This window comes from Berghia stephanieae, chromosome 2 (genome assembly GCF_034508935.2).
Source record: "Berghia stephanieae isolate SIO BIC M18660-M18661 chromosome 2, UCSD_Bste_1.3, whole genome shotgun sequence".
Taxonomy (NCBI): Eukaryota; Metazoa; Mollusca; class Gastropoda; order Nudibranchia; family Aeolidiidae; genus Berghia; species Berghia stephanieae.
The window spans coordinates 117,067,711-117,077,970 of record NC_088361.1 but is presented as its reverse complement, the minus strand read 5'-3'; the positions used below and the strand labels follow the sequence as shown (position 1 = coordinate 117,077,970).

The window sequence follows — 10,260 nt, the reverse complement described above, 5'->3', positions numbered from 1 at the left end:
TGACTCAATTTGAATTTGATTTTATGCGGATGGAGGTGTTTGGTTTGGAAAATGCTTTTCTGTCTTGGGCAAATTACAAAAAATCAGTACACTCAAGTACGGTTTCTCAACCTCCTCGGCTGGATGGGGTCTTTTAACTTCTCATGGTGGGCAGGAGGTCACTTGCTGTGTCTTCTATCTCCTCTATATTTGTTTGATTTCTGTCTTTGTCTTTGAATGGGATTACTTGGTTTTGTCCTGGCACTTGCCAGAGTCCTTGGCTGGCTGAGAGGGAAGCAGTCAAATGTATAGTGTTAGTTTTTATCCCTCTTTTAAATCATCTGCTACATACTGATAGTTATACTTTAAAAATAAAATTTGTATACATGTGAGTACATTCCTCTAAGTGGGATCCTTGTGCTCTTTTCTTAGATCCGACTTTTAGGCGATATCAAATTAAGTACATTGATGGAATGCTCTTGGAATCTACATCTGTTCCCTATTTGTACCAATTCCCCTTTATCTTACTTTTTCATGGCTGGGTACTTTATGACCGTCCCATTTAAAAAAAATTGGCGCTAAAACTGTTATGACTTAATGTGTTGCAAGCGCAGTAAAACCCTTTAAAAAATTTAAAACAAAAACAACCTCCTCGCACATACAAAAAAAAGTTGGAGGAAACTGTGTCAATGTCTTGCCATAACATGTATAGTAAAATAAAGGGAGTAAGAATGACTTGTAAAAGATACAACACAAAGTAAATGATATTCGGCCATTGGCCTTCTTCAGGCAAACAAGAAAAGGAAATATGTTATATTAGTTATATTACATATTTTCATTATGGTTAATAAATGAGAAAAAGAGGGTAAGAAAACATTAGGGTTAAAAATGTGTGTGTGTGTGTGTTTACTTTGTGTTGTGTCTTTTATGAGTCATTTTTACTCCCTTTATTTTACTGCCGGTATACATTTTATAGACTCATTTAGGCACCTCTAGATGTTGCCATTACAACTTGATTATGGCTCAGCATTAAGGTCTTTGCTTCGTATGCAAAAGGTACTGAGTTCGACTATCCACCATGCTATGTGGCCTTGAGCAAGTCACCTCTCTCTAGTTCACCTGTGCTGTGACTGACACTGACACCCTAGTCATTCAAGTCTTCCCTTGGAATAGACTGTAAGGCAAATTTCCTCTTAGGGATGAAGAAAGGAAACTTTATTATTTATTTACTTTATTGATATGTTGAGGGAGATGACTTGTCACAAGGGATTTGGGGGGATTGCTATGTCACATTTATTTACCATCGTACCCAAGCATTAGCAAATCATGGATTCAGATTGGAACCAACTACAAACTGAAAAGAATAAGCAGGGAGGTGTTGGTTATGTGAAACACCAGTGGGTTATGTGACTCTGCGTGTATCATACTGTATCCATACACCCGCAATGTTCCGTTGCCACAAGAGATACACAATAGACACACAAGTCAAATGTATAGTTTTAGGAGATGATATTTTTTGTCTTGTAAATCATCTCTCTGTTATGCATTGTATTATGTTTTGTTTACATATTATATATGATTTGTAAACATTTGAGTGTATTCCTCTTAGTGGGGACCTGTGTTCGTGTCTGGATGAGACTAAGTACTTTGATAGTATCAACAAGATATGAAGTGAGTAGAAAAGTGCCAGAAGACAATAGAGAATAAAAAATTTTCGCGGCGGTGGTGGGGTTTGAACCTGCGACCTTATTGGTACGACAACTCCGCCTGGCAGGTGAGAGCGTGGCTCTACCGTGTGAGCTATCCACGAACACAAAAATATTCGTTTCAAACCCAAGTCATTTCTAGATCCCTCTCTCACCCACTTCTGGGACCGCCGATTCGTTCGCCCACCACCATCGCGAAGTATTTTGACCAGCAGTTAAGCTTAACAGCCAATTTCTCAACACAAACATATAACATAGAAACGATTGAGACATTGAGTATGCTCCGGTGTATGGGGTGAATTTTTAATTCAGAAAAGTGAGTGGAGCAGGCACTTATGTTGGTAACAACAAGATATGAAGTGAGTAGAAAAGTGCCAGAAGACAATAGAGAATAAAAATTTTTCGCGGCGGTGGTGGGTTTGAACCTGCGACCTTATTGGTACGACAACTCCGCCTGGCAGGTGAGAGCGTGGCTCTACCGTGTGAGCTATCCACGAACACAAAAATATTCGTTTCAAACCCAAGTCATTTCTAGATCCCTCTCTCACCCACTTCTGGGACCGCCGATTCATTCGCCCACCACCATCGCGAAGTATTTTGACCAGCAGTTAAGCTTAACAGCCAATATTCTCAACACAAACATATAACATAGAAACGATTGAGACATTGAGTATGCTCCGGTGTATGGGGTGAATTTTTAATTCAGAAAAGTGAGTGGAGCAGGCACTTATGTTGGTAACAACAAGATATGAAGTGAGTAGAAAAGTGCCAGAAGACAATAGAGAATAAAAATTTTTCGCGGCGGTGGTGGGGTTTGAACCTGCGACCTTATTGGTACGACAACTCCGCCTGGCAGGTGAGAGCGTGGCTCTACCGTGTGAGCTATCCACGAAACAAAAATATTCGTTTCAAACCCAAGTCATTTCTAGATCCCTCTCTCACCCACTTCTGGGACCGCCGATTCGTTCGCCCACCACCATCGCGAAGTATTTTGACCAGCAGTTAAGCTTAACAGCCAATATTCTCAACACAAACATATAACATAGAAACGATTGAGACATTGAGTATGCTCCGGTGTATGGGGTGAATTTTTAATTCAGAAAAGTGAGTGGAGCAGGCACTTATGTTGGTAACAACAAGATATGAAGTGAGTAGAAAAGTGCCAGAAGACAATAGAGAATAAAAATTTTTCGCGGCGGTGGTGGGGTTTGAACCTGCGACCTTATTGGTACGACAACTCCGCCTGGCAGGTGAGAGCGTGGCTCTACCGTGTGAGCTATCCACGAACACAAAAATATTCGTTTCAAACCCAAGTCATTTCTAGATCCCTCTCTCACCCACTTCTGGGACCGCCGATTCGTTCGCCCACCACCATCGCGAAGTATTTTGACCAGCAGTTAAGCTTAACAGCCAATATTCTCAACACAAACATATAACATAGAAACGATTGAGACATTGAGTATGCTCCGGTGTATGGGGTGAATTTTTAATTCAGAAAAGTGAGTGAGCAGGCACTTATGTTGGTAACAACAAGATATGAAGTGAGTAGAAAAGTGCCAGAAGACAATAGAGAATAAAAATTTTTCGCGGCGGTGGTGGGGTTTGAACCTGCGACCTTATTGGTACGACAACTCCGCCTGGCAGGTGAGAGCGTGGCTCTACCGTGTGAGCTATCCACGAACACAAAAATATTCGTTTCAAACCCAAGTCATTTCTAGATCCCTCTCTCACCCACTTCTGGGACCGCCGATTCGTTCGCCCACCACCATCGCGAAGTATTTTGACCAGCAGTTAAGCTTAACAGCCAATATTCTCAACACAAACATATAACATAGAAACGATTGAGACATTGAGTATGCTCCGGTGTATGGGGTGAATTTTTAATTCAGAAAAGTGAGTGGAGCAGGCACTTATGTTGGTAACAACAAGATATGAAGTGAGTAGAAAAGTGCCAGAAGACAATAGAGAATAAAAATTTTTCGCGGCGGTGGTGGGGTTTGAACCTGCGACCTTATTGGTACGACAACTCCGCCTGGCAGGTGAGAGCGTGGCTCTACCGTGTGAGCTATCCACGAACACAAAAATATTCGTTTCAAACCCAAGTCATTTCTAGATCCCTCTCTCACCCACTTCTGGGACCGCCGATTCGTTCGCCCCACCACCATCGCGAAGTATTTTGACCAGCAGTTAAGCTTAACAGCCAATATTCTCAACACAAACATATAACATAGAAACGATTGAGACATTGAGTATGCTCCGGTGTATGGGGTGAATTTTTAATTCAGAAAAGTGAGTGGAGCAGGCACTTATGTTGGTAACAACAAGATATGAAGTGAGTAGAAAAGTGCCAGAAGACAATAGAGAATAAAAATTTTTCGCGGCGGTGGTGGGTTTGAACCTGCGACCTTATTGGTACGACAACTCCGCCTGGCAGGTGAGAGCGTGGCTCTACCGTGTGAGCTATCCACGAACACAAAAATATTCGTTTCAAACCCAAGTCATTTCTAGATCCCTCTCTCACCCACTTCTGGGACCGCCGATTCGTTCGCCCACCACCATCGCGAAGTATTTTGACCACATTAAGTCTTTATCCTATGCTTCGCATTTTCTAACTCATCATATCTGAATGTTGACACATAGTTGCTCACTGTATGTGAATTAAAATTCAATAACGGATGACCAATGTCTCATATGTTGTACTAATGTTTATGTAGTGTAGAAAATGTGCGTAAGCTAATGAGTCAAAAATATTCCGGGGTGGTGGGGTTGAGAACGCGACGGTCCAAACCGCCTGGCGTGAGAGCGGGTCTAAATACGTGTGGCTTCTGAAACAAATATTTGTTTCAACCCAAGTCATTCTAGATCCCTCTCACTCACCCACTTCTGGTACCGCCGATTCGTTCGCCCACCACCATCGCGAAGTATTTTGACCAGCATTAACTTAATCAGCACTATTCTACACAATCATATCTGTTGTACACATAAGTGCCTCTCATGGATTATTTTTAATTCAAAAACGAGATACGCAGTCCTCATGTTTCTAGTTATATGTTATGAATATTAGAAAGTCAGAAGCAATAAGTCAAAATTTTCGCGCGGGTGGTGGGTTGAACAATGCGGTCCGAATGGTGACAACTGAGGAGTAGAACTGACTTACGGTTGATATCACGAACATATTTATGTTTCGGTTAAGCCACAGTCATTCAGAGCCCCTCTCACCTGCACAGGCGGATTGTCGACCAACATCGAAGTGAGGGACCCAGCAGAGAAAAATTTTATTCTCTATTGTCCTTCTGCACTTTTCTACTCACTTCATATCTTGTTGTTACCAACATAAGTGCCTGCTCCACTCACTTTTCTGAATTAAAAATTCACCCCATACACCGGAGCATACTCAATGTCTCAATCGTTTCTATGTTATATGTTTGTGTTGAGAATATTGGCTGTTAAGCTTAACTGCTGGTCAAAATACTTCGCGATGGTGGTGGGCGAACGAATCGGCGGTCCCAGAAGTGGGTGAGAGAGGGATCTAGAAATGACTTGGGTTTGAAACGAATATTTTTGTGTTCGTGGATAGCTCACACGGTAGAGCCACGCTCTCACCTGCCAGGCGGAGTTGTCGTACCAATAAGGTCGCAGGTTCAAACCCCACCACCGCCGCGAAAAATTTTTATTCTCTATTGTCTTCTGGCACTTTTCTACTCACTTCATATCTTGTTGTTACCAACATAAGTGCCTGCTCCACTCACTTTTCTGAATTAAAAATTCACCCCATACACCGGAGCATACTCAATGTCTCAATCGTTTCTATGTTATATGTTTGTGTTGAGAATATTGGCTGTTAAGCTTAACTGCTGGTCAAAATACTTCGCGATGGTGGTGGGCGAACGAATCGGCGGTCCCAGAAGTGGGTGAGAGAGGATCTAGAAATGACTTGGGTTTGAAACGAATATTTTTGTGTTCGTGGATAGCTCACACGGTAGAGCCACGCTCTCACCTGCCAGGCGGAGTTGTCGTACCAATAAGGTCGCAGGTTCAAACCCCACCACCGCCGCGAAAAATTTTTATTCTCTATTGTCTTCTGGCACTTTTCTACTCACTTCATATCTTGTTGTTACCAACATAAGTGCCTGCTCCACTCACTTTACTTTGATAGTATGCTCTTGGAATTTACATCTGTTTCCTATTTGAACAAATTCCCCTTTGTCTTACCTTTTCTTGGGTTCTTTAATTGTAATTCTAGAACTTTTTCCTATCCCATTTTCTTCCTTTTTACTGGCGCTGATATGACCTTAATGTGTTGCAAGCGCCGTAAAACCCTTAAAAACAAAAACAAAAACTCGCTAGGGAGCCTTGATTAAATCCTTAGGAAACACTTACACATTGACGAAAAAAAAAGGGTTTTTTTTTTTTTTTTGGTACAGTACTGAACCCTTGTGATTGTTTGAGGGTCCCTTGAAACAGAGTGGATTTCATTGTTTTAGCTATGCATTGATTAACAGATTTACTGTCTTTCTTGTTAGTACCGTATATATGATTTCACAACAACCTAATTATAAGTTTTAAGGCATAGATTTATTCATGGAACTCATTTTCTAAATAGTACATCGTCATTTCAATTTCACATTTACATTAAAAAAAAGTCACAATTTTTTTGTGTAGGTAGTTAAAGGATCTTATGTATGTTAAAGAAAGGTAATGAAGTTATATCAAACATAATGTGCTGATTAAAATAAATACTATTCAATCTCATGGAGGGAAAGAGAGGAGGAAGGGGGGAAGAAAGGTAGTGGTGGTAACACTGAACAACTCTGTAAGATTTCTGAAAAATCAAAAACTTATCGCAATACATTTAGCATAATTTCTCATCAAAAAAGCTTGAATTTAATATTAGAAGGTACTATCTCAACATTTTAAAATCAAAATTGAGTATTTTTAATAGGCAAAAAAAAAAACCTGCTAGCCATGTCATGTAAAAATTCTAATGTATATATCAATTATTGCATCCACATTCCAATAAATGTCAACTAAGCCCAAACTTCCCATTAAGTTAATTTATTCTGAAACTACATGATAACACGATGTTCAGCCATGAGAAAAAAGGGGAATTAAAAATGCCATTTTTTTTTTCAAAGGAATTCACGTCTTCACTAGATAACCAAACAGATCTGATGATTCCATCTTTTCAATCTATTTCAATGGCAGGCATAGGCGCATGTGCCCATTTTATTTAAGGCAATCATGCCATTCAGGCTGACAAAATCCGAAACTTATTCCGATTTCTGCACTGTATTGATTCCAATTTCAAGCTACCAGTTGAAATGTTAGAATTAGTCTGCATTGCCCATCACTATAACAAGGAATGAAAAAGAAAAGGAACAGTTTTAAAAATAGATGGATAGGTTTTCACAGAAATCATGAACTCATAATGGCTTCATTTTCAAGTGAAAGCATACCTTTATTTTGTAATAACTTGCATTCATCCGTGACATGGAACTTTTGTTTTAAAACATAAAAGCATGTCTTCAATTTTGTTTGGTATTTACATTAATACAACTTACAATCACACAAAAAAGGCAAACTTGATTTCACATATCACCAATGATATATTATTATTATTTTATCTCTATCATTACTGATTTGTAACTGGAAGACAGAGATTGTAATTTATCTGACTCGTAGGGATGTTTACAGAAAAACAGTGGAACCTTCAGTATAACAGTAATGGTGGGACCAGCCTCTCTCTCTCTCTAACAAAACACACATACGCTACTTTCAAACTGACGTGTGAGTGTATGTGAGTATTTTGTGCTACATTTGTCAGCTTTCAGCAGTGCTGTGCTATACTCAAAATGACGATGACGTAGCATAGTAGTAAGTACCCCTCACACACACACAGTATTCACGAACTAGGCCTAGTCTAGCTCTCAGTTGCCTTTAGCTGTAAGCTTACCCGAGTGTTATGTGGGCTAATGCTTTGTATTTGGAGATATTGAGTGGGTTTCCACGCCCTTGTTATAACCGACTAGGCTCTTAAAAGTCCCTGCTATAGCTGGAAAATGTTACTACAGGCAAAGAGGGAGAGAAAAATGGGGATTTAAAAACCCGTGTTATAAGCAGACCTGATAGGGAGAGTTCACATATTACGTCATCAACTAGGAAGGTCTGCCAAATGTTGACGTGCTTACATGTGGAAGAGGGGGTCAGACTAAATAAAGATGTCATCAAAAAGTACCCATTTAACCTTCATCAAAATAGCATTCCAAAAATATAACAAAAAGGTGGAAAAAAAAATAAAATTTGTAATATTATGTCATTTATATAGCGCTTTATTTCCCATCCCACTAATACTGCACTTTCAACAACAAATATAATCTACAGTACTTGGCCAAAAAAAAAAAAAAGAATAAAAAATATTGAGCTTTTTATATAGCGCAATATCCACTAAACGTGCTCAAAGAGCTTTACAAGGATAGATCATTTACTTTTAATTGGGGTAGTATGTTTATCACTTGATGCCCGTATGCCTTTTAAAAAAAAATTGAATGGCATCATGTCCATTAAGCTGATTCCTTTGTACATTCCTTTGTGATTTAATTCATTTATGTAATGTTACATAATATTCTATAAAATGAATAAGGGAATATTGAAAAACAATTACTCTTTCTTTTGTATGATGATGTCCTCTTTTGGGGGGGGGGGGGGGGGGGGTCAGACCAATGATGGCAAGTGATGACAAGAGGGGGGGGGGGGGGGGGGGGGGGGGGGTAAACTTTTCATGACGTAATACGTGAACAGTTCCTTATACATGGGTTCCACTGTACTCTCACAAATCCACATCATAGGAACAAAAATCACAGTTTATTTCTTTAGAAGACAAGTCTCTCATCCCTTGCAAGAATCGTCTTCCTTGACAGCAGACACTGGGATTGGCTTTGAGCTTTGACTGACCGCATCCAGCGACATACAACTGCATGTACATCCAGTCACCGGACACTCATTGTGCTCTCTGAAACAAAAGAAAAAAACCAAATCAATAACAACACAAAGACCCCACTCTCTGCCACAGATTATCAAGGAATATTTGAATTTTTGTTTTTAAGAATCTAAAAGCAATGCTGTGAAATATATATCAATGGCAGGAGATGATAAAAAAAAAATTATACGTTAACTCATGAGAAAAAATAATCCAAAAAGTCAAAGATTTTATGCAAGCAATGTCTGCTAATTGTTCTCATACCATTTAAAGAGATTCTAAACCAACGAGACCTGAAACATTTAAGGCGATATTATAATAAATTGTTTAGTTCCATGAGCAAATACTGTTGATAAATTATAAATGATAAGAAAAACAAAAATTCAAGCAACTTACCCGAACCATTCAGTCATGTGACCTGCATGGCCTCCATGTCTGCATGTTTGGCACCAGGTGAACCATTCATCAAAGGGACAGGACTTATTCTTGGAATCTTAAAAATAAATCAAAAACACAAATTCAGTCAAATAAAAGAAAATATGAAAAGAAAGAAAATATAGCATGATATCAACCCTTTAATAAGTTTTTCCATGGTTACAATAGTGCACCTGACCATTTTTTTTTGTAATGAGAGCGAGAGCTGCAACAGCCATTTGAGGCCCAGGCTTCCACTGTTACTGCTCTTTTAGTAAATGTGATAAGATATGACATCAGGTAAGAGTCGAATCAAACCCAATCTTTAGAGAATTAAATACACTTTAATCTATGACACACTCATTCATGGCATAGATATTACACATATTAAACTATCAAATTATTGTATTTTAACTCGTGTTAATTCTAAAGATCATTATTTGACTTAATCTTAAACTTTCTCTTACAGTGCTCGCTGGATTCTAGCACGCTATCAGGAGAAACCTAAAAGCGTGCAGAATCTGAGCATGCCGAAATCCAATGCTCATGGGAGGTAACGACTTATTATTGTATTATAGATAAAATTCAGTCATCCAGGTCCAGCATGCCGTATTGCAGAACAAGCTGGAATTCGGTGTGCTAGAGTCCAGTGATTATTGTATTAATTAATTATTATTATTATCTTTCAACACTTTGTATTGTTTTTAGAAACTTTTTTTTTAATATTGAAAATGTAAAAAAATTAATTTATACACAAGTATGGCAATAAAAGAAAGAAAAAAACATAATAAAAAAGAGATGAGGATTAAAAGATATACTTGTCTCTGCCATAGCACCAGACAGGGTTCCCATATGTGTTAAACATATAGCACAGCGTGGAAGAGCTTTTCTGCAACTAGGACAGCATGTAATCTGAAATAGAATAATTGTAAATAGGTCATTAAAGCTCAAATGAAGGTGAAAATACAAGCAGTTGATTATGATTGTTCTCCTCCTTTAATCTTGAGGTTTTGTTTATTTCAAATGATAATTCAAGGAAGGGTTGGAGTAACATTGTATTACTACATACTTGAATTGTTAACTGTCACGGTTCAGAGGTTAAAACTTATCAATCAGACAATAGCTTGTAATTTCAACAAAAAATCTTGACAACCATTTCTAAATCTATAGGCAAATTACTTAACA

The 10,260-nt window shown here is 38.7% G+C and overlaps 1 protein-coding gene across 3 annotated transcripts in view; it reads right to left on the bottom strand.

Moving 5' to 3' along the window:
* Positions 1–6,238: 6,238 nt before the first annotated feature.
* LOC144966356 (GATOR2 complex protein MIOS-like) overlaps positions 6,239–10,260 on the bottom strand; it is a 39,254-nt gene continuing 35,232 nt past the window's right edge. Inside the window, exons 25-27 of one of the 3 annotated variants that reach the window (XM_078902692.1) lie at positions 9,894–9,987; positions 9,058–9,154; positions 6,239–8,694 (exon numbers count right to left, since the gene is read on the bottom strand). In XM_078902692.1, the coding sequence (XP_078758818.1) occupies positions 8,571–8,694; positions 9,058–9,154; positions 9,894–9,987 (315 nt within the window). In that variant the 3' untranslated portion in view covers positions 6,239–8,570. The remainder of the gene's footprint in view (positions 8,695–9,057; positions 9,155–9,893; positions 9,988–10,260) is intronic. The other 2 variants (XM_078902690.1, XM_078902691.1) reach the window with 2 other exon arrangements.